A 25,265-nucleotide genomic window follows, 5' to 3' on the forward strand; every position below is an offset into this window, starting at 1 on the left:
TTAAAAGTCAAAATAATAGTTTTGATATTTTGCAATGGTGAAGAGAGTATATGGAACAGTTTCATATCTTATATTTTCCATCATGACTCGTGACTCACTAAAAGTGCAAGTTTTCACGGTAGCTTCAGAATCCGCCTTCAGCACATCAGGACGTTTGATCGACGATCACAGGACATCATTAGATCTATCTATCGTACATGCGGTAATGTGCCTACAAGATTGGTAGATGTACAAGAAGAGAACTCAATGCATCGATCAGATGGTTAGTATTGAAGATAAACTTGAAGAGTTAGGAATAAGAGATAAATATAAAGAGCAGAAATTATTCATTAGTTTGTAATTTTTATTTCTTAGCTAAGAATTTGTGATAATTTTTTTTTTGGAAAGAGTTGCTAATGATAGTGATATAGATGAGGGAGTGCCAACCCAGTTGGGATGTATTCATCTATTGTGAGGCGACCTATTCCAAAATAAATTTGTAATTATTAGTCTGATTATTAATAAAGATTTTATTTTTATCATTTTAATTTTTATAATTTTTTGTATTTATAAATTATATAATTACAAGTGATTAATAATATGTTTGATTTTTTATCAAAATTACGCTTAATTTATTGTTATTTACTCTTGAATTTTTTTAACTAAAAAAGAAAAAAAAAAGAAAAAAAAGGAAATGAGTAGGCCGGCCTAGCCGACCAAGCCGTCCGTTTGGACAGATCTAACTACTATATCAAAACTCTGAAGTTATGACGACCCCCTAATACAATGTGAAAATCTCTAACTAATATATCAAAAACTCCGAAAATTATGACAACGCTCCAGGATTATGATGCTATATTCTAACACGTGCTACCAAATCGAGGGGTAAATTTTCAAAGAAACCCTAATTTCAGTCTGAGAAGAAGAACGGAGAAGATAGCAAATAGTTTTTCTTTTCTCCCGAAAATTGGTTTTCGCCCCTAATTGGAGCAAAAGGAAGATTCAATTTCTTTTTGTTGGGAAAAAATAAATGACCAATTTAATTACAGCCCTCTTCTGTTTGCTCCTCACGTGCGGCCGCCTTCACTGGTAAGTATCGTCCCCCTTCTGTTTATTGATCAACGTCCAATTTTCTCAACTGATGACGAGCGCATCTCAATTTTGTACTTAAGGAGGCATTCAAAACATTTGCTCGCATCATAATTGTGTTATTCGTTGTGCACGTGGGACTTGTCCTCAATGGATAGGCTCAACGTATTTCTCCATTTTGGTAGTGAAATGCATACAATGTCTAAATTTAATTTCTTCACATCTTAATGATGATTCAGCTGATGTCATTTAGCTTGCAGCTTCTCTTGATTTAGAAGAAAGCGGTGACTTTCTTCACATCTTGCAGCTTCTTCTTGAAACAAGCACATTGTTGATTCAATTCTCACAAAATATATTTAAAGAATGATTAGCCAGCATCGAGTCACTAACAATCTTGTTAGCTATGAAGTTGAAAGGCCTAGAGGCTCCACATGTCCCAAATAAAGCTGGTGCATCAATACCCAAGTTCTGGAACTCGAACTTGATCATCGGGTTTGTGATCCCAACACTCCAGGATCACTTGATATAGTTCTTGTTGAAATGAACACAAATTCAGTAGTATGCAAATAGTTATACTCTTGTATTGGAGTATACAGGTGTAGGTAACAGTTCTTATGCTTTAACTGGAAATTATTGTCCTCTGCATCAGCTTCTTGTTTTTCCCTTACCCGAGTTTTTCGATGTTAATTCCTGTAAGTAGTTGGTATGATGCAACATATTTATTTGCTGACTTTGTTTGTAGTGACTGAACCTGCCTATAAACTTGTTAATCTTTCCTAGCATGTATACAATATAAATGATGATTCATTGTCAATTTTCATTCTAATGTAAACTTTTGAGGGATATGGCAGTGGGATGATACATCACCTACCTAAGTTCCCACATTCGGCCAGGTTCACTGATGTTTCCAGAAAGCATTAGGACTTTTGAGGAGAAGTTGCACATACTTGATACGGGAAGGATATTATCGTGTTGGGGATTCTGCTGGAAGTTGTTATGTTCAGTTGTCGCATTGCTGGAATTACCCATCCTTTGATTCTCCAAGCAAGTTTCTTCTCATCTTAAGTTTCATGATTCAGTGTTTGATTCCTCTTTCCAAAAGATATTGTAGCAACAAAGGGGGCCAAAAGATTGAAACTCTCCATTGCAGGTACTTATTTATGTATGGAAATAATTACAGATTTGTTCATTCAATTCAAGCTAATAGAGTTACTGTTGATAATGGCTTGAATTTGGCCAAACATCACGGGACCAATTTTGTTTTGAGAACACAAAGTCTGACTTCGGGTTATTATTGGAGGTCGATGTCTAGTCATTATCAAGTCACCTATTTTCACTTCTCAAATCAACTCTGTTCAACAATTGCGGCTGCAGAAGAAATTTTGTGGAAGGTCGTTGTCATTGATCACTTCGGGTAAAGAAAGACAATATTGATGTGGGCCCCTGTTGATTTGAAGAGAGATCTCATTCTCCCTTAAAACTCTCAGTGTGTTATCATTTATCAACCCAGGAGTGAGCTCTCAAAATTTTGTACAAGTGTTGAAACTCAGAGAGAAATAAAATTAAGCCCCCTCTTGCCGTGGACATAGATCAATTTGATCGAACCACGTAAACATTGTGTGTTTGTGATTGTTCTATTTTCTGGTTTTGTGTTTAAATTATCCCAACAATTGATATCAGAGATTCTCGGTTCTAGGACAGCTTTCAATCCTCCACAATGGCTTCTGTGAAGTTTTCGGTGTCGATCTTCGATGGCCAAAACAATTTCGGTCTATGGAGGATAAAGATGAAGACTTTGTTGCGACGTGAAGGCACAATTAAAGCTATCGATGATAAATATCCAGAAAATATAACTAGTGCCGAGATCGAAGAGATGGACGAAAAGGCTCACGGCGCCTTGCAATTGTCACTATCCGACAATGTGCTTCGTGAAGTTACCGATGAGGAAACGACAGCGGGGTTGTGGTCAAAGCTCGAAAGTCTTTACTTGAAGAAATCTCTTACTATGAGATTATACCTGAAGCAACGGCTATACACATTGAAGGTGAAGGAAGGTACACCCATTCAGGAACACCTTGATGAATTTAATAAAATTGTCTTGTATATGAAAAACCTGGATCTTAATCTTGATGATGAAGACCAATCTCTCATCGTGTTGTGTTCCTTGCTTGACTCTTATGAAAACTTTATTAACTCTATGTTGTATGGAAGAGAATCCATAAGTCTTGAGGATGTAAAGGCCTCTTTGAATTCTGCTGAGTTAAGAACAAAGTTGAATGGGAGATGTACCGATAGGCAGGCTGATGGTCTGCTAGCCAGAGGTAGAATGAAGACTAGAGATGGTGATAAAGGGCAATCCAGAAATCGTTCAAAGTCCAGGTCAGCCCAAAACAAGAAAAATATGGAGTGTTTCTATTGTCACAAGAAAGAGCATTACAAGTCAGAATGCTATGCTCTAAAGAAGAAAGACAACCAGCGTGATGAAACCTCAGATTCAGCTAATACGGCAAAGGCTGATACTGCTGTTGTTGCTGAGACGGTTCTTACAGTTTGTCCCTTGGATGACCGTTAAGATAGAGAATGGATCTTGGATACGGGTGCGTCTTATCATATGTGTCCATATAAAGATTGGTTCACTACTTACAGATCTATAAGTGGTGGATCAGTTTTGATGGGCAACAATGCAGTTTGCAAGACAGTTGGTATTGGTACAGTTCACATCCGGTGTCACGATGGGATAGTGAGAACTTTATTAGATGTGAGACACATCCCGGATTTAAAGAAAAATCTGATTTTTTTTGAGTTCTTTGGATTCTATTGGGTGTTCTTACACTGGTGAAGGTGGAGCTCTTAGAGTTACTAAGGATTCATTGGTTGTGATGAAAGGTTATAAGGTGAACAGTCTTTATGTTCTCTAAGGCAGTACGGTGACAGGCTCTGCAGGTGTGTCCTCTGATGCTGATAGGGACACTACTCAGTTGTGGCACATGCGCTTAGGCCACATGAGTGAGAAGGGGATGGCTATTTTGAATAAACGTGGCTTAATCTGTGGTGACCATATATCATCACTGGATTTCTGTGAGCATTGTGTGTTTGGGAAGCAAACTCGTGTCAGCTTCTCGACTGGCTCACATACGACGAAGGGCACTCTCGACTACATCCATTCAGATTTGTGGGGACCTGCTTAGGTTCCATCCAAATGTGGTGTTCTTTATTTTCTGACATTTATTGATGATTTTTTTAGGAAAGTTTGGGTTTACTTTCTCAGGGGCAAACGTGAGGTGTTCAAAACTTTCAAGAAGTGGAAAATACTTGTTGAAATGAAAAGAATATTAAACGTCTCCGAACAGATAATGGCCTAGAGTTCTGCAGTGGTGAGTTCAATCAGTTCTGTTCAAATTCTGGGATCGTACGACATCGCACGCTCAGACACACTCCTCAGCAAAACGGGGTGGCAGAACGCATGAATAGAACGTTGATGGAGAGCTAGGTATATGTTCTCAAACTTTGGGTTGGATAAAGACTTCTAGGCTGAAGCTGTCAACACAGCTTGTTACTTGATAAACCGGTCTCCTTCTATCGCCATTGAACACAAGACTCCAAATGAGGTATGGTCAGGTAAACCAAATGACTATTCAAATTTAAAGGTATTTGGATGCCCCGCTTACTATCATGTTAGAGAAAGTAAGCTTGAGCCTAGAGCTAAAAAATACATATTTATTGGTTATGCTGATAGCGTTAAAGGCTATCGTTTGTGGAGTCTTGAACCTGATTCTCCTAAATTTATTATTAGTAGAGATGCTATTTTTAATGAAAGATATATGCTTGATCATGGGAAGATTTTTGTTGAGTCTACAGAAAATGTAAAAAAAACCATGGATAAGATGGAGCTTCAGGTGGAGCTCGAGGGAGAGACTTCTCAAAAGTTATCTATAAAAATTGCTCCTACAGTTATAGAAGAGCAACATGATTCAAGCTCAGATGATGATGATGCTGAGAATGAAGAATCTTATTCCATAGCCACTGGCAGAGAGAGGAGACAGATCAGACCTCCTCAAAGATATGCACATGTTGATTTAGTGGTGTATGCTCTCATGACAGCTGAAGAGATGTGTATTCAAGAGCCATTAAACTTTACTGAAGCTGTCTCATGCGAAGAATCTGGAAGTTGGGCCACAGCTATGACAGAAGAACTCGAGTCACTTTACAAGAATCAGACTTGGGATTTGGTGCAATTACCCAAGGGAAAAAGGGCAATTGGATGCAAGTGGATTTTTAAGAAGAAAGAAGGGATCCCAGGGGTTGAAGATGCTAGATTCAAAGCACGGTTGGTAGCTAAGGGTTATAGACAAAAGGAGGGAATTGACTATGATGAAGTGTTCTCTCCGGTTGTAAAGCATACCTCCATCCATGTATTGCTTACCATAGTTATTCTATTTGATCTGGAGCTTGAGAAGCATGATGTGAAGACTGCATTTTTGCATGACGAACTTGAGGAGACTATCTACATGTCTCAGTCAAAGGGATGCTTCGTAGAAGGTAAAGAAGATCAAGTTTGCAGATTGAAAAAATCTTTGTATGGCCTGAAGCAATCTCCCAGACAATGGTACAAGAGGTTTGATAGTTTTATGCTTAGTCATGGGTACTCAAGAAGTATTTATGATAGTTGTGTGTACTACATGCATCTAGGAGATGATTCTTTTATTTATCTTCTATTATATGTTGATGACATACTTATTGCTGCTAATAACATATCGCATATTCTTATTTTGAAAAAAATAACTCAATGATGAGTTTGAGATAAAAGATCTTGGTACAACAAAGAAGATCTTAGGCATGGAGATCAGGAGGGACAGAAAAGCTGGAACATTATATCTCTCACAGAAGAGTTATATTGAAAAGGTGCTTGAACGCTTTGGGATGAAGAGGGCCAAGCCCGTTACTCCTTTGGCTCCTCACTTTAGGCTCTCGGCTTCAGATTCACCTACAAGTGAGAACAAGAAGAAGAAGATGTCCCGAGTTCCATACTCTAATGCAGTGGGTAGCATTATGTATGCTATGATTTGCACTCGTCCAGACATTGCCCAGGTAGTCAGTATAGTGAGCAGATACATGGCTCAATCAGGGAAGGCACATTAGAAAGCAGTGAAGTAGATTCTTCGGTATCTCAGGGGTACCTCAGATTTGGATTTAGTTTTTGATAACAGTACTTTGGGAACCTTAGTTGTAGGTTTTGTGAATTCTGACTATACAGGTGATCTCGATAAAAGAAGATCTTTGACTGGTTATCTTTTTACTCTTTCTGGCTCATCTATTAGTTGGAGATTGACTCTACAGTCGACAGTTGCTTTGTCCATTACAGAGGCAGAATACATGGCAGCAGCAGAAACGGTAAAAGAGGTCATTTGGTTGAGAAATCTCGTAAGGAAACTTGGATTTACGATAATCAGAGCGCAATACATCTAAGTAAAAACTCAGTACATCATGAGAGGACAAAACATATTGATGTCAGATATCATTTCATTCGTGAGGTAACTGCTGAAAAAAACATCACGATGAAAAAGATTGGTACTGCAGACAACCTAGCTGACATGTTGACGAAACCGATCCCGGCCTTCAAGTTCAAGCACTGCTTGAATTTGGGAGGCATTCGTACTTGTTAAGTGGCCCCTGTTTGGGGCATTATTTGCAAGAGGGGGTCGAGTTTCACTTGTTCTATTATGAAGTGAACTCTCACGTAAGCTGTGTTTATGATGAATATTCAACTTCTTGATGTTTGAAAATTCAATCCAAGGTGGAGATTGTTGATAATGGCTTGAATTTGGCCAAACATCACGGGACCAATTTTGTTTTGAGAACACAAAGTCTGACTTCGGGTTATTATTGGAGGTCGCTGTCGAGTCATTATCAAGTCACCTCTTTTCACTTCTCAAATCAACTCTGTTCAACAATTGCGGCTGCAAAAGAAATTTTGTGGAAGGTCGTTGTCATTGATCACTTCGGGTAAAGAAAGACAATATTGATGTGGGCCCCTGTTGATTTGAAGAGAGATCTCATTCTTTCTTAAAACTCTCAGTGTGTTATCAACCCAGGAGTGAGCTCTTAAAATTTTGTACAAGTGTTGAAACTCTGAGAGAAATAAAATTAAGTCCTCTCTTGCCGTGGACGTAGATCAATTTGATCGAACCACGTAAACATTGTGTGTTTGTGATTGTTCTATTTTCTGGTTTTGTGTTTAAATTATCCCAACAGTTACATACCTTAGAGAAGAATAGAAGATAAACGTCTATAATGAATTATAATAATCTTGTTCCCCACATATAATGGACCAAAGTGAAAAAACAAAAAGATGGACGACATCATCTCTTTTGGAAGTTACAAAATTTGATTCCGTAAGCAAACACAAAAGCAAAGAGTACAGTAAATCCAATCACTGCAGCGCTAACCTCACCCAAGAAGTCATGCCTATATCCAAAATAACTCTTAAGAAATTCCTTCACTGTTTGACCATTCTCCAGCATGTTGTTATCATCCCCATATTGTGACACACACAGACCGTATAAAGACCAAGATACCGGGCAAGCCCAGTAGTACCATCTCCACCATACAGGTATCCTCTGCATTCAGTAATGTGATATATTCTTAGTAAAATTAGAAAGTGTAACCAGAACAATGCTTTTGGTTTTTGGAAACCTACGGGTCGAGGAATAATGAAGCCTGCAAAGAGATTCCATATAAAATAGAATGCGGCAGCAACAACTGAAGCAATATCCGAATTAGGAGTGAGAGCAACCGCCATCATCCCATAGTAGGTGAAGTATAGGAAACTGCAGAATGTGAAGAACGTGTACCACAAGAATTTTGCTGCAGTCCAGTCAAAGTTTATCATCAAATAGACAAGAATGCAGTAGAGTACAGACTGGAAAAGAGCATATGGAACCTCAACGGCAACCTACAAGAAAGAGATTTCAGTTACTAACTAAAATTGTAAGGCAGTTTGGTCCAAATGACTTTTTTAACGGCATCTGTCATGGTTAACGGAATGAAATAATAGGGTATTTAAGTACAACAACAAACAAGTGAGGATTTACAAGTGCAACCCTGGGTAAAGCATATGGTAATATGGTATATAAGTGCAACTAAGCTTAACAAAAAGGCGAGATAAAATAAGTTAATCCTGGTATCAGACCAACTTACTTTCTAGTTGGAAATTATGGAGCACTATCTAAAACATTTTCTCCAGCTGCATGGATGAAATCTAGCAGCTTTAGATGCCACTCTAATTTGCATGAACTTAAAGGGCCCGTTTGGCTAACCACTAAAACTGGGCTAGGTTCAAACTTAGTCTGGTTTTAATATAGCTTTATGTTTGGGAAAAGTAGGACTAGAGCTGGCTCAACTTATTTTAGTTTATTTTTCAGCCTCTTAACCAGGCTAGAATCGAACCACCCCCTACCTGGTGCAATTATGGCCTGGTTAAAAAATAAAACTGGGTTGTCTTGATTTCTATTAGGTTGCCAAACAACCCAAAGACTTAAAGCTAAGGTTGGATCTATTTATAGTCCCGTTTATGTTATTGGTTTATGCCAATTTTTTAAAAGTGTTTTGCATATTATAATTCTTGTACCAGTAATACATCAAAGTAAGTGTCAGGTTGAGAACCTATAAGGAGATTTGGTTTATGCCAAATTAGGGAGTGTATCGTTTGGTATCATCCTTCTGAGACAAATTTGATGAAAAAGTCACATGGTAGTGATAAGGCACAATAGTTTCCTCAGACCGGTAAATGACATTAGTAGTTTACCTGTGCAACTGCATATGGTATTGGTGAGTACATTCCAGCAGCCTTTTCTCGGTAGAACACTGTTCTTTCAACATCGACAACGGGCTGTACAGTCTGAGAATTCTGTATTCCGATGAACACAACCCCAGAATATATTGAACCCAAGGCATTGAAGAGACCTTGCATGGTGGTCCTGTAAAGTATTATAGATATGTTCACATTAATAACGCTTAAGAGTTTCAAAATCTGACATGAAAATGATAGTTGATATATAATATGAAGATGCTTGGTTACTGATATACTTCTTGGATCCAAGATTCCAGAAGATCGTCCCAAACATAAATGCAAGGACTGTTGTGAAGAACATCCTAATTGCTGTGTATGATGGATTGCGCCAGTAAGATTTGTATTGTTTCCAGAAGCAAGCGACGCATTGCATGAAGAACGACTGTGAAAACTTTGTGGGAAAATATAGATCCTTTGAACCAGGGGGAGGAGTCCTCAATTCACTAATCAAAGCCTTATTCCTTCTGCAAAATTTGCCTCAAGTTATTTCTATTGGTTAGTCAATTGAATCATGAATTTAAATAACAGCCCTATTTTCTGCCTCATTGAAGGGAATCTATGTCTGATAAGTTATGAGTTTTAGATACCTGAATAAATCTGAGTTTTTGTACACTTCAGCGAAATTGACCCCCAAAATTTCTTCTTGTGCCATGGTAGTGACCTCCAACATCCATGTTGCAGGATTGTATCCATCTTTAATCTTGCTAACTCCATTGACTGCCTGGACAAAACACAAGTTCACGTCATGGACTTTCATGTCAAATTTGAGATAGAAAATAAATTTGATGAAACTGTGCGTCTTTTGTTACATATTACCTCAAAATAACTGATTAGATCACATGAGTTGTGCCCGAGAGGTCCTACATATATTTCTTCTCCTCCTCGTTTCAGTAGGAAGAGCTGTGAATTTGTTGAATCCCATTAGTAAGTCAAATTAGTAGACCAACTTCTTGGTTAATAAATCAAAGGTCATGCATCAAAATATCAGCTCCATAAGAAATTTGCTTCCGTTAATTTTATCTTTTACCTCATCAAATGCTTCAAAAATATCGATGCTTGGTTGGTGAATCGTGCACACAACTGTTCTTCCTGTATCAACTGTGTTCCTGACTGTTCTCATAACAATAGCTGCTGCTCGGGCATCAAGTCCGGAGGTTGGTTCATCTAAGAAAATTATTGAAGGGTTGGCAACAAGCTCAACAGCAATCGTAAGACGCTTGCGTTGTTCAGTTGACAACCCACTAACACCAGGCAACCCAACCAATGCATCCCTCAATGGAGTCAACTCAACCAGTTCCATAACCTCCTCAACGAACATCTAAAACCATCATTATTACATGTTAAATTGAAGGAAACACCAAGCATCTATACTAATATATAAAGAACATAGTGAGGGCATGGAAAATTTTGGATGACAGGAGGACACCTTCTCATTTCTACTACAGATGAATAGGCAAGAAAAAGTAACTTTACAAAGGAATGTTTTTCTTTTTTCCTTTTCATTCTCTTTCCTTTTCTTCAAGAACATTCCATAAAATTCTTTCTTTCTTTTCCTTCAATAACATTCCATAGGATTCATGGACATGAAAAATTAGGAATCAATAATTACATGCACATTTATTTCAAATTGTAAGAAGAATAAAATAAAGTTCTAAGTTTTTATAGAATAATACTTATCTATATATCTATAATCAATACTAATATATAATGAACACTGAGGTTAGTATATAATGAACATTAAGAGGCAAGGAATTTTTTGAAATATCATTCATTTTTTCCTTAAAACTCTCACCAATAAACATATGCATTTAAATGTAAACGTTTGACTGAAAAAATTGATTTTGCCTTTTTTATCACTTATTACATCAGGCTTAACCTTAGGGGGTGTTTGGTTGCATTGTTTTTGAGAAATGTTTTCTCAAAAAGAACAAACAATGGCATTTCTGTAATTAAGAGTTTTCTATAGATTTCCACAAACTGTGTTTGGCTCAAAAAAGATTTACAGAAATGTTTTCTGTAAAGTATAGAAAAGTACCAAAATTTATAGAAATTGATTTCCTTCTAATGGGCGGAAATCTCTTGGAAATCTGACGCATTCATTATTTAAATAATAAAACTCATTAACACTTTTCTATCAAGTTCTCACTTTTCTATAAAGTTGGGGGTGTTTGGTTACATTTCTATAAATTATAGAAAATGTTGCTATTTTCCCAAAAGTTATGAGTAATTTTCTTGTTTTGAACCAAACAAGCACAATACAAAAAATAAGAAAATTTGTACTTTTTAACTTCTCAAAACTTGTTAACAACATTATATCATCTTATTGTAGATATACAAGTTATGATATTTCTTTAACAAATTTTGGTAGCTCAAGCTGATTACTTGTATTGTATTACTGTTATATATTATGTATATGCTTGTTTTCTGTTATTGTCTATATGTATAAATGTTTGACAATCCTAGGTTATAATCCGCGTGGGTTATAATCTGCTCAACCCGTTCGCTTAAAACTTTAGGTATTTGGTAAATGGGTGGTTTATAATCCATGTGTGTTCTGTTAAAATGACCAAAAATTCTTAAAACTGGGAGTAGGGATGAAAGTGACTGAAAACATGATGGGTTATCTTTTGGTGGATTATAATCCAAAATAATCCATACAAAATGTGGTTAGCTAACATGCAAAGTGGATTATAACTCAAAAGGTGGATTATAATCTACTTTGACTAAGTTTCCAAACATGCTCTTACACACCTTTCCTGTCTTAGGATCAACTTCAGAAGGTAGCCGAAGCCATGCAGAGTAGATGAGGGACTCATAGACGGTAACATGAGGCGAGTGTATGTCATTTTGTTCACAGTATCCTGATATCCGAGCAAATGTTTCTTGATTCTTTGAATAACCAGATATAGTAATGTTTCCTGCTATATATCCACCGGTCTTCCTTCCAGCCAAGACATCCATCAGAGTAGTCTTACCAGCTCCACTGACTCCCATCAGTGCAGTAAGAACTCCAGGTCTGAAAGCACCACTGACACCCTTCAATAGCATTAATCTGTCCTCGGACACACTTTGAACTCTCATTTCCTGTGAATTTAATTAAATTCAATTATGGTTATGATTTCCCTTAGTAAACAATTTGATTACAGATTTGAATGTTGGGTTTACCTGGGGCATGTCCACCGAGTATCTGACATTATCAAAATCTATTGAAAGAGGTGCAAATGGGAGCACCATTCCCTTCTCCTTGTTTTGATATTGAATAGTTTCTATTTTTGTCCCTGCTCCGCCTCTTGTTCCTGTAATCATGCAAATTATTGTTTTAGTTGAATTTCATAAAGTACTATATGATATGTTGAACTTCAGCTATTTGATTGTAGCTCACTTTCTGATCTGCTGCAGGAATTTTTTCCAAGGGCCGATAATTTCCCTGTTCTGTTAGCATTCTTCTCCTTTAAAGTCTCCTCGGAAATTACTGCTTGGCCTTCTCCTATCGCTGCAGCAGGACATATGATGATTAAGTTTTTTTTTTATATTAAACATGTAAATGTATAGTAAGCAAAGGTAGATTGATTTTGGAGATGACTCACGGTTGAGATACTTAAGAGCGAGAATGAAGAGGACATTAAAGGCCAGAATATATCCAAACAAAGCACTGACACCAACCCAATACCACTTTGCTTCTGCAAACAAACCACGAGACTCTATGATTTGGACTCCCAATGTTTGGTTACTTGCCGTTGCATTGACCACCTACACCGTACAATCAAGATTATTAACCTATCACAGTTGAGGCCAGTGATGCAAGAATGCTTACATGATCCCATTTCTTTCCCAGAAACTCATTTACTGCTATGGCATTCTGTGCATACATCAAGGGTGATGCCCAATAACCCCAGATCCACCATTTTCTGATATTGTCTACAGAAAGATAAGGTTTAAGTTATACATAGAACTTTTGTCTCTAAAGAGTATCTGTGTCAGTGAGTCCATACTTCGTGAAATAATGAAGCCACCCAGTACCATAAGTACCAGCTGAACAAATGAACCATATGTGTTTGCAATAACCATTGTTCTTCCAGTTGCCGCAATTAGCCGGAAGAGTCCAGAAGCCACTTGGCTAATCAATGCATACAGGAAGAATTGCCTAAACAATCTGCAGTAAGGGGGGAAGAACAAGAAATTTGAGTCGCACTGTTTAGAAATACCATTGTGAACTTCAAAGTGACTTCAAGTTATATGCAATCTCACCTATTGACACTCGGGTCAAAGCCGATGACATAGTAAGTCAATGCTACATAGACACCACATTCAATAAATGAAATTGGGATTTTCAGGATCCATGTAGGTAGGGCATATGCCCATGGTGGAAACAAAAGAAGATCTCTTTGCTTATAGAAAACTGGAAGCTTCGCTATGCTCATTGCTAGCTCAGCAAATCCGTTGAGAAGATGAGTGATGAGACCAGTAAACAATGCCCCGAGATAGATTAGTCCATCACTAACATTGTTGTGGTGCATCTTCGTACGCAAGAAGACCGTCATCGCGATAAATGAAATCAATACAAGCTAAGCACATAGAAGAAGAGAGCACGTAAATTGCACAACTGTAGAAAAATTTTAGGATCACCACTGAAGTCTGGTTAAGTACCGACCTGGGACAGTTTGAAGAAGTAAACGAATGAGTTCCTCTTCATCAGCAAATACTCTCTTGCGAAGCATGCTTTCAGAAGCTCCATCTTGTTGATGCCATATCTTGTGGTTGTTAAAGCGGCAGGATGGTTCTTGCTCCTCTCAAAAGGGCTGCTGAGTTCTCCTGCCAGTCTACGGCCAACATGGAATGAATGGAAGGCATCTGCAAAATCCTTGACTGGGATAAAACGATATGGCTCATCACTATGCGCCCAGTATTGCTGTTGATCTTTCTTGGATGTCACCTATGGATATTGGTTTCGGATGATGTTCAGGAAATTTTCAAGGTTACTTACAAACAGATCCCCCATAATTTTGCCCAATTGCAGATGGATCCCTTGTAGTTCTATTGTTGTGAATAGACCCCTGTACTACTGCCCAAATGTGGATGGACTCCCTGAGTGAAATATTTTTACTCTTTTACACTCAAAAGGTCTAGTTGTCAAAAAATAAATTTCTCTATGAGGGTGGTATCTATCTGCAACAACAGAACTACACGGGGTCAGCAATTGGGCGATTGCATAGGGCGTCTAGCCGTAATTAGCCCTATTATCAGTTGCTTTAAAAGAACATTATTTCTGCAGACTATAAGTTCAATACTCACTTCCTGCAAGAAGTCAGCAACACCTTTCCTCTCTGGACATTTGAAGCCCATAGATTCAAAAAACTCCACGATATGTTCACGGGGACCCTGATACACAATCTGCCCTTCTGAGAGGAGAACTATGTCATCAAAGAGGTCATAGGTCTCAGGAGCTGGCTGAAGCAAAGCTATAAGTGCAGTGCCACCGAGGATGTGAATAGATTGTCTAAGAGAGTTCACAATTTGGTATGTGGTGGAGCTGTCGAGCCCTGTGGATATCTCGTCCATGAAGAGTGCCCGTGATGGTCCAACAAGCATTTCGCCTGTAAACGAGTTTTTTTAATATATAGATGAGCATATTACTTGAAACAAACACATAGAAATTAGAAAATTATGATTCAGTTGCTCTTTGCTTCGAGAATTTGACCTGTTGTTACTCTCTTCTTTTGCCCTCCAGAGATACCCCTAAACATATTGTCTCCAACCATGGTATCAGCACAGATATCCAATCCCAAGATCTGCAATTTTTTAGGAAAGAAATGTACCAAGAACTAGTGGTGTGCAACATGAAAGGCAATACATTGTCTACATTTTTAGGACATCGGTCAAGATTAGATCCTTGGTGACATTATTTCTGATCTTGCAATTTATATAGTTTTAGTGATTAATGCTCTATTTATAAAATTTAAGTTTGCTTTTGAAAGTTGATACAAGGAAGGCTTATAATTTATTGCATTGGAAATTTTTGGAGCAAGTTTTGGAGGATCTTCTCTTCTCTAAACAGTTTGCTACTTGATTGATGCTATGTGTCTCTACTGCACAGTTTTCTCTATTCTATAATGGTGAGTTTAATTGGTATTTTTAGGGCAAGAGAGGACTGAGACAAGGGCACCTATATCACCTTATCTGTTTGTTTTTTGTGTGGAGTATTTGTCTAGATAGTTAAGGAGGTTACTAAGTTACTTAGTTGGGGTAATTTCGACTTTCATCTAAACTGTTATAAACTGGGGATTACTCGATCTTGCAGTTGATCTTCTTCTCTTTGCCGGGTCTGATAGAATTTCAGCTCAGTTTTTATATCAACGGCTTATGCACTTTTTCTCAAGCTTCTGCATTGGTTGCTAATGCTTCTCGACTAAGTATCTTTTTGGGTAAATGGATGAAACTATTAACTGGAGATTCTATCTGATTCTGGTTTTGTAGAAGGTAAGCTCCGTGCTGAGTACCTTGTTCTGCCGCAGAAAACTGTGTAAATATCAATGTCCGATAATGTTGGGGATTCGAAACAATCAATCGAACCCTTGCCCTTCCGGACCTTGTGTTGAAAGTAGGAAAGTAGGAATAAACCACAAATAAAGATCTAACCTTGTAAAAAACAGTAAAAGAGACGAACACACAGATTTAACGAGGTTCGGCAACGTGCCTACGTCCTCGGGAGCCACACCACACAATCTTTCTATTAATTGAAGAAGAAAATACAAGCTCTCAAACAAGGGGTAAATCTCTCTGAGATTCTCTCTCTCTTAGCAGCCAAAAAGCTCTTTTTGATGTCCTTACAAACCCTAGAAACGTTTGGGTATTTATAACAAACCCCAGCAGAACAGGATTCCTAGATAAAATAGGAAACAGCGAATCTGCGTCACGGTCGACCGCTTTGCCAAGGTCGGTCGACCGGTCAGAACGACGAAATCCTACAGGGTCTTGTGCACGATATCGGTCGACCGCAGCGACCATGCCGGTCGACCGGCCAGAGCGAAAACTTCTTCTCAGTCTCCTGCAGTGCACGCGGTCGACCGGCTCTGCCACTGCGGTCGACCGCACAGTCTTCTGACTGTTTTCTTCGTCTTTTCGATTGCAGCTTTGGGTCTACACACTTAGACTAACAATCTCCCACTTGGAGACCAAAGCGTCATCAACGAGCTCACCCGAACTCTCCCCTTCTTCGCATGTATCTTTTCCCCCGAAAAATTCTTTCTTCAATCAACATCCCGACGATCGCGCCGATCCTCGTAGTGTGGCTCCGCCTTCGTCTTCTACTCGTGAAGGCCAACTGAAGTTGCGCACAACTCCAGTTTCTCAATGGTGACTGCCTTCGTCAACATGTCCGCCGGATTTTGACTCCCCAAAATCTTCATTAAGTGCAACTTTCCGTCCTCGATCAGCGAGCGTATAAAATGGTATTTAACGTCGATGTGCTTCGTTCTGGCATGATATACTGGATTCTTGGCAAGATGTATAGCGCTCTGGCTATCACAATAAAGAACTCCTCTCCCTTGCTTCAGATCCAACTCTTCCAAGCACCCGTTCAACCAGATCATCTCCTTGCTTGCTTCAGTCACCGCGACATACTCAGCCTCGGTTGTAGACAAAGTCACAATCTTCTGCAGACGTGAGACCCAGCTCACTGCTGTCGACGCTAAGGTATAAACATACCCCGTGGTGCTTCGCCTCGTATCATGATCACCGGCGAAGTCCGCATCCACGTATCCCTGCAGCACCAACTCCTTCCTCCTGAAACATAGTGGCTTGTTCGTTGTTCCCCTCAAGTACCGCATTATCCACTTTACGGCCTCCCAATGCTGCTTTCCTGGATTGCTTGCAAATCTGCTCACAACTCCCACTGCATGGGCGATGTCCGGCCTCGTGCAAACCATCGCGTACATGAGACTCCCAATGGCTGAAGAATATGGCACCCTGCTCATATGCTCTCTATCTGCATCTGTCTTAGGCGATTGCTCCTCAGATAACTTGAACTGACTTCCAAGGGGTGTGCTAACAACTTTAGCATTCTGCATGTTGAACCTCTGAAGTACCTTCTCAATGTATTCAGCTTGGCTCAAACTCAATGTCCCTTCAGCTTCATCCCTACTGATTCGCATCCCTAGAATCTGCTTCGCTGCACCCAGATCCTTCATTGCAAATTCCTTTGCTAGCTGCCTCTTCAAACTGTTTATCTCTTCTAAACACGGTCCTGCTACCAACATGTCATCAACATATAATAACAAAATAATGAAGCTGGACTCGAACCTTTTGAAATAACAGCAATGATCCGAATTGCATCTTCTGTAGCCATTGTTCTGCATGAAGTTATCAAACTTCTTATACCACTGTCTCGGAGCCTGTTTCAAACCATATAAGCTCTTCTTGAGCTTGCACACCATCTCTTCCTTTCCTTCTTCAATGAAGCCAACAGGCTGCTTCATGTAGATTTCTTCATCCAAGTCACCATGAAGAAAGGCAGTCTTCACATCTAACTGCTCAAGGAAGAGGTCTTCTGCAGCTACCAAACTCAACACCACTCTGATGGTTGTGAGTTTCACAACAGGGGAAAATATCTCCGTGTAGTCCACTCCTTCCCGCTGTTGAAACCCTTTCACTACTAATCTGGCCTTGAATCTCTTGCTTCCATCACTCTCCTGCTTGACCCGGTAGACCCATTTATTGTGCAAGGCTTTCTTCTGTGCAGGTAGCTGGGCTAACTCCCATGTCTCATTAGTGAGTAGAGAATCCATCTCCTCCTGCATCGCATGCTCCCACTGCTGAGATTCACTCACTTGCACTGCCTCTTCATAACACTCCGGCTCTCCGCTATCTGTTAAGAGTAGATAATCAAGTGACGAGAGGTATTTGGGATTTGGTTTTCAGAACAAACATCATCACCCCTATCTGGAAGTTCCTCTATATCCATGTACTCGGATCCACCTGTATCCGTAGTGCTGCTCCCACTGCTTTGGCTATCCTTGGCATTGTCCCTGTCCTTGTACATCACCTCCTCATTGAATATCACATCCCGGCTCCTGATGATCTTCCTGTTCTTCTCATCCCAAAGGCGATACCCGAACTCATCAATGCCGTATCCAATGAATGTGCACTTCTGTGACTTAGCTTCTAGCTTGTCCCTGACATGGTCACTGATATGAACATAAGCCACGCAACCAAATACCCGCAAGTGTGAGAGATTTATCTTCTTTCCACTCCAAACCTCCTCTGGAATCCCAAAATCTAATGGAACTGATGGCCCGTGATTAATAAGGTAAGCTGCTGTATGTACCGCATCCGCCCAAAATGTCTTAGGCAGACCTGCATGTAATCGCATGCTCCGCGCACGCTCTGTCAAGGTCCTGTTCATCCTCTCTGCAATGCCGTTCTGCTGCGGCGTCCCTGGAGTAGTCCTCTCTAAGCGAATCCCATTCGTAGCACAGAACCTCTTGAACTCCTCCAGCTCGTATTCTCCACCATTATCTGATCTCAAGCACTTCACCTTCAGTTCTGTCTCGTTCTCGACCATGGCCTTCCACTTCTTGAAGATCTCGAACACCTCTGACTTGTGCTTCATGAAGTAAACCCACACCTTCCTCGAGTGATCGTCGATAAAGGTGACGTAGTATCTCGAACAGCCAAGACACACTGGCTGGGCCCCATACATCTGTATGAATCAACTCTAGCTTCTGAGCCTTAGGTGGCCTTCCACCCTTCTGGAAACTAACCCTCTTCTGCTTCCCAAAGATGCAGTCTTCACAAACCCCGACTTCCACGGTGTCGATCCCGGTTAGCTTTCCTTGTGAATGTAGAATTTTCATCCCTTTCTCGCTCATGTGCCCCAGCCTATTGTGCCACAGATCTGTACTCTCCTTGCCAGCTGCAATTGCGAGGGTGTCACTCGCATGTGAAGTGAGGTAGAGAGTTCCTGTTTTATTGCCTCGGGCAACAATCATCGTACCGTTGGAGATTCTCCACGAATCCCCGGTGAATGTCGAAACGTAGCCTTCTGCTCCAAGCTGTCCCACCGAAACAAGATTCCTCTTCAGCTTCGGCACGTGTCTCACGTTCTTCAAGTTCCACTTAGAGCCCTTTATCTGTATCTGAACGTCGCCCTTTCCAACAATATTGCAAGGTTCATTGTCCCCCAAGTATACTTTACCAAAGTCCCCTGCTACATAGTTCTGAAGTAGTTTCCTATTAGCAGTGGCGTGGAAAGAAGCTCCTGAGTCGATGACCCAAGAATCAGAATCGCTATCCATAGCAAGGATCAAGGCATCCTGCACGATATGAGCCTCCTGCTCACCCGCATCCTTCTTTGGTGCTTTACAGACCGAAGACATATGGCCCTCCTGGCCGCAGTTCCAACACCTCCCTTTGATAGACCTAACCTTCGAGTTCGGCCTCTTCTTCACTGATTTCGACCGATTCCTGTTCTGGTTCCCTTTCTTCTGGCTTCTGCCTCTCTGCTCGAAACTTAGGGCTGAACCTGAACCTTCTGATTCGGACGATTTTCTTCTAACCTCCTCGGATAGAATCATGCTAACAACCTCATTCAGCTTCAACTTCTCTTTCCCCGCCGAATTGCTGATTGCCGTCACACAACCTGCCCAACTATCCGGCAACTGCGATAGTAGTAGAAGGGCCTGCACTTCGTCATCGAACGTGATGTCCACGGAGATAAGTTGATCAACAATCGTGTTGAACTCGCTGAGGTGCATCGTGAAGGACCGTCCTTCTGCCATCTTGAGGTTGAAAAGAGTTTTGACTAGATGCACCTTGTTTGCTGCCGACGGTTGCTCGTACATCTTCGCGAGCGCTTCCATAAGCCCCACCGTCGTCTTCTCCTTCAGAATATTGTGGGCTACTGATTTGGCGAGCGACAACCGGATTTGCCCTAGAGCCTTCCTATCCAGTACCTCCCAATCACCATCTGACTCCGTCGTCTTCTTTCCCTTTTCTTTGCCCAGAAGTGGGCGATACAAGTCCATCTGGTACAGATAGTCCTCCATCTGCGACTTCCAGTAGGCGAAATCCGATCCGTCGAACTTCTCAATCTTTGATTTGCTTTCCTCTGCCATGGCTTTCGCGGTCGACCGCCGTGCCAAGGCCGGTCGACCGGCCAGAGAAAAATCTGTTTACAGGGTCCTGTGCACATTTGCGGTCGACCGCAGCGGCCACGCCGGTCGACCGACCAGAGCGAAAACTTCTTCTCAGTCTCCTGCAGTGCACGCGGTCGACCGGCTCTGCCACTGCGGTCGACCGCACAGTCTTCTGACTGTTTTCTTCGTCTTTTCGATTGCAGCTTTGGGTCTACACACTTAGACTAACAGATAAAACTTTATCAAGGATTCATAGTTGATCTGCTAAAAAGTTATCCTATGCTGGTAGGATTACTTGCTGAAATCAGTGTTATTTGGGGTGCAAGTTTTTGTACTAGTGGGTTTCGTTTACCGAAAGCAGTGTTGAGGTCTATTGATTCTGCTTGTAGAAAGTATATTTGGCAGGGAAGGGATTGAAATCAGAAAATGGCTTTGATTTCTTGGGTGGATATGTGCAAACCGAATAGATCAGGTGGATTGGATGGGCTTATATATCATGTTGAAGGTTGGTATGTGGCTTCCTTACCCAAAGTTATTTGGAAAGCGCAATGTAAGAAGGATTATCTGTTGATTAAATGGGTGAAACCGATTTGACACATTATCATATCTTAGATTGTTGACACAAGATAGATTGGAAAGAATGGGGATTGTACATCAAAATAAATGTCTTCTTTGCCGACATTTTCCTGAAAGTGTCGAATCTATCGATCATTTTTTTAATAAAGTCGTTCTAATATCCCTTCTCATTGTGTTATGTACCTTTTATGAGGACTTATCAGTAGTATATTCATTTGAATTAAGGTGTTTCTGAGGTACAAAACTTTATATGTGGTGTTTTTGTGAATCCTGTTTGAGTGGTTCTTGGATTCACTGAGGTATGCCTGAGTGAAAAATGTACCTACTGTCATCATTAGTGAAATTCACTTCACTTACCAAGAAAAAAGTTGTTTGCTTCAGAATTCCGATATGTTGTGTGCAAGAGAAAAAGATCATATGTTCAATGATTTACCTTCAGAATGTAGTCTGTGACTACAGTCTCCTGTCCTTCTAGTGAAGTTGCCTGCGTAGAATTAGAAAGAGTAAAGATTAAGCAAATGTTCAACTATATTAATTCATCGAAATGGCCATGTCAAAAGGAAGTTGTTGGTTATGAACAGATATTGGTTGGTTTATTAGAGAGCTCTTATCTTTTGAATGATAAGTAAGAGCACTTTATTTCTGTGAAAATTTGTTGTTGAGCCTCATGGTCGTCTGATGATGATCAGGTGATTGAAATTGTTGGATTTATCACAGTTTTTCCCCCCTTTTCTTTTCTTTAAAGACGAACCTCATTTATTGTGTCGGATACTCTTATATGCAAAGACGTGGCACTAATTTTCTTAGAGGATCTAAGCTTAAACTTATGCTTTCCAGGTTTTGTTCAGCATTTAACCACAACTCTGTTTTCAATCCTTTACTTTCTTATTTTGATTCAAACTTCATACGGTCAGGTAAATACTGCGATCTTTATGATTTTTCTTTCCTTTTGCATCTTTTTTCTAGAGACTGCAGTAATAGCAACATAGTACCAAAAATTTTGATCCATAATAGTGAAATCTTATAGTTGGTGATTGTACCTTCATGAACATATCAATATCAGGATCTGGCCTGATGTTTGCCGCCTTCTCTCGCCTCGATAGCTCAGTCAACATTTCTGGAGTTCATCACGAAAACATACTGAATCCTGCTTGGAGGAAAAAGAAACTGACTTTCAAGCTAAGCTCAGCTAGCAGAAACTTACCGTATCGAGTTCCAACCCCCTGACATCTTGCAGAGAAAGCCAATGTCTCTCTCACAGTCATCTCGCCTATATGCAGATCATGCTGACTTATATAAGCCGATGTCCTCTGAGGCACAAACTCGTTCATCCCATGCCCATTGTAAGTCACTTCCCCAGAAACCTGAATCCGACAAGAAAATGTTAGCAATCATCGATAAATTCAGTTTTCAACTTCCCTGAAAGTGAGTTACTTACCTTCAGTTCAGGGTTTAGTTTTCCTGCCAAAGCCAGAAGCAAAGTTGTCTTTCCAGAGCCAGGAGGTCCTAAAAGCATGGTCATTCTGCAAAAGAGTTCGAGTTCAGCAAGAAAACATAACATATATTCATGTAATTTTTTGATTTTTCAAGATCCATTTTTCACCTGCTGGGCTTGATGATTCCACTGATATCGTGCAGGATGCCTACCGGCCTCTTTCGACTTGGAATAATATGCAGAGCGTTAAGCAATCCCTCGATATTGTTCCTAAAGAAATTGAGCGCAGTAGGGACTCCTCTATCTCCAACATAAGCTTCTGCGACGACATCCAGATTCTCGAATCTAACCTCAATTGTCGGATTCTCAATCCCAACACTTCAAGACAACAAAACAACCAGAAGCAAATCAGCAATAACGAGCGCATGCATAAAAGCGTAAATTTATCCTACATAAAATCTAGTAACCTTACCGGTCCAGTCGGTTCTTGAGCTTGAGCAAGAACCTCTCATTGTCCTCCTCTGCAACTCGAACAAGCCTCTCCATGAGCTTCTTCTTATCTCCAATACCGAGCTCTGCGACATCAATCTCTCTCCCTTCGTTGATCCCCTTCCGAACACGGTTGAATGTTGGTAGTCTTTCAAGGGCAGCCCACTTGAGGGCCTCCTCGTCTTCTTCGTATCTTGACGATTGAGAGAATACATCTCTGCGAGCACTTGCGCTTCGCCATGGCATGCTGCTCCCATCCATCGACAAGAAACCTTCCGATTAGACAAACGGATAAAAATTCAGAATATTGATTGATTTGGGAGTCATCTCATCTCAATGGAAAGCATTGGTTTGGCTTGTTTTTGTCGGCAAAGACTGGAGCGAAGGGATACAAGGAAGTTTGAAAAAATAAAAATAAATAAAAATATAAATTAAAAAATAATAATAAAGGAAGGAAGGAAGATAATTGATTCTACCAACGGATCCGGAAAAAAACATGTGCTCCCCCTCCTTATAAAACAATCTTATGCTTCCATCTCCTAAATTTTAAAAAATCCATTTGGAGTCTACTTTGTCTCCACTGGTATTTTTTTTGAAAAAAAATCCTAGGGGGTGCACGTCTTTTTTTTTTTTTCCTCCCCATCCTCTCTTTATTTCTTTCATTTCTGACCGATGCTTAATTATGACGGAAGTATTAAATGCAAGAAGTTGGTGCAAAAAGTAGGGATATGGAATTTTCATAACATGGAAAAGAGCTTGCAGCTTTATGATCAGTTTGTTTGGGTCCTACGAATATGGAATTTTCATAACATGGAGGTTTGTAATCTTAGCAAGCTTTCATGAGGCATATGTACTAGTCCGTATGTTCCAAGCGATGTCACTGCGACGATGAGAGCAGGTGATTGAAGCGTGAGCAGAGCACCCCCACTCACGTGCTGTTGGGGGGTTTGGTTTAAGTCTTGAGTTATTCAGAACATAATAATAACCAAAATGAGGTAGCTTTTAAATGAAAGTTGCTACCAAAATGAGGTAGCAACCATAATACATGTTGTTGAGGAGTTTCGTGCTAGAAGTTGACTTTCCTTATTATTGAATGAACAACTGGTTTCAAACCGCTCATTATTTAAATAGACGAATATCGCGTGTCTGTAATTTTTTATGCACCAAAGGAGATCCCAACTGCTCATTATACAACATCATAATTCACAACAATATAGCCACACAAGAGGAGCTCAAAAAATAAAATCACACAAAAGGCTTTAAAAATTTGTGAAAAAACAACCTAACTAACTCCAGCATATTAGAATTGCATTATCAAGAAACAGATGTGACGTATTACTGAATTGTCTAGGGAAAAAAAAAAGAAGAAGAACGAATGAATGTGCTTTAGATATCACGTCTGCAAAGTTGGCAAGAGCCATGCCCGATAATCTAGCTTCTTTCCAAGATATTACCGGCGAAACATGTGCTAACACTACAATAAGGCACACACATTGCCATTTCTCCTACTTCATATATATTTTGCTTTTAAGTCATTTTCTCCCTCTATTCCAAAGCCAACTCTAACCCTTTTGTGCATCCCCCTAGCAGTAATGCATCTAAATGTTGGGAATTATCCGTCGGGGCTACGGAAAACCCCTAAAACAACAGAAACACGGTATAAAAAAGTACACCAAGATTTAACGAGGTTCGGCAACTGCCTACGTCCTCGGGAGCCACACAATTAATTTTTTATTAATCAACAAGAAATCACAAAGCAAGAGAAGATCTCAAACTTGAGATCTCTCAATAAATGCTAATTATCACTGTAGCTACAGTAATAAAATCCCCTTCTAAAATACCAATTCCCTCTCTCTCAAATTCTCTCTTTTATTAAATTCCCTTCCTCAAAATCTTGTGAGCTGGATGAGAAAAAGAGAGAGATCGCGAGAGAGGAGAGAGAGAGAGCCACCGCCAGAGGGGAAAACGAGCGAGAGAGAGAGAGAAGAAGCAGCGCCAGCTTCTCGAGCTCTGGGTTTCCCTTTTATAGGGAAACCCTAGGGCTAGCTATCGACAGGCTGTCGACAGCTTGGAGCGCCAACCTCGCTTGCGAGCGCCCTCGCTCGACCTCGCCTAATCACGCTTGAGTTTGCCTGCGGAAGTTCCTTGAGCTCGCCTGCGTGGAGTTCCTCGAGCTCGCCTGACTCGCCCAAACTCGTCCGCCACGACCTCGCCTGCTCGAGCTCGCCTAACTTCGTCGAGCTCTCCTGGTCAACGCTCGAGCTCGCCTGCAACCCTTTAATCTTTTATGTACCTTGGTGTTCCTAACTGTCCACTGATTTTGGATTGATCCCCGGTATGGTAATACATATAAGACAGTAGTAGTGTAACCCCATACGGTTGATCTTTTGTACCCGCTTCAAGATATAATAATTAGTCAAAGATTATTAATCTTGGGATAAACAGTTTACACTGCTTATGTTTATATTCTTGTACATAGGGAATGGGATTTTATCTTCTTACTGCAAATTTCTAAGCAGTTTGGTTTTACTCATATAACTATCTAGTTTAACTCAAGCAGTTTGGTTTTACTCATATAACTATCTAGTTTAACTCATCGACCCTAATGATGAATAAAAAATTAATTTGTCGAAACCTCGCATGCACTTAGGTTTGGATCTACGCCCAAACTAACAATCTCCCACTTGGAGACCAAACCGTCGTTAGCAGGCTATCT

General features: G+C 40.2%; 1 protein-coding gene and 1 long non-coding RNA gene across 3 annotated transcripts; one reads left to right on the forward strand and one right to left on the reverse strand.

Moving 5' to 3' along the window:
• Positions 828–12,399, forward strand: LOC109840943. Of its 2 annotated transcripts, none has more exons than XR_002247094.1 (3): positions 828–1,068; positions 1,329–2,218; positions 12,317–12,399. It is a non-coding gene; the product is annotated as an uncharacterized LOC109840943 (long non-coding RNA). The 2 variants fall into 2 exon arrangements; XR_002247093.1 differs by having other exon boundaries at positions 1,920–2,218.
• LOC109840942 (ABC transporter G family member 39-like) lies at positions 7,358–23,076 on the reverse strand. The gene is made up of 24 exons (XM_020409775.1): positions 23,026–23,076; positions 22,533–22,821; positions 22,229–22,438; positions 22,064–22,148; positions 21,830–21,989; positions 21,666–21,742; positions 21,059–21,109; positions 14,616–14,706; positions 14,210–14,511; positions 13,569–13,850; positions 13,166–13,482; positions 12,910–13,070; positions 12,732–12,835; positions 12,505–12,667; positions 12,300–12,410; positions 12,083–12,213; positions 11,669–12,001; positions 9,945–10,235; positions 9,734–9,817; positions 9,505–9,638; positions 9,154–9,381; positions 8,873–9,044; positions 7,766–8,020; positions 7,358–7,685 (listed from the first exon to the last, which is right to left on the reverse strand). The coding sequence occupies exons 1-24, from the start codon at positions 23,045–23,047 to the stop codon at positions 7,428–7,430; spliced, it is 4,311 nt and encodes a 1,436-aa protein (XP_020265364.1). The 5' UTR covers positions 23,048–23,076; the 3' UTR covers positions 7,358–7,427.

This window comes from Asparagus officinalis, chromosome 5 (genome assembly GCF_001876935.1).
Source record: "Asparagus officinalis chromosome 5, Aspof.V1, whole genome shotgun sequence".
Taxonomy (NCBI): domain Eukaryota; kingdom Viridiplantae; phylum Streptophyta; class Magnoliopsida; order Asparagales; family Asparagaceae; genus Asparagus; species Asparagus officinalis.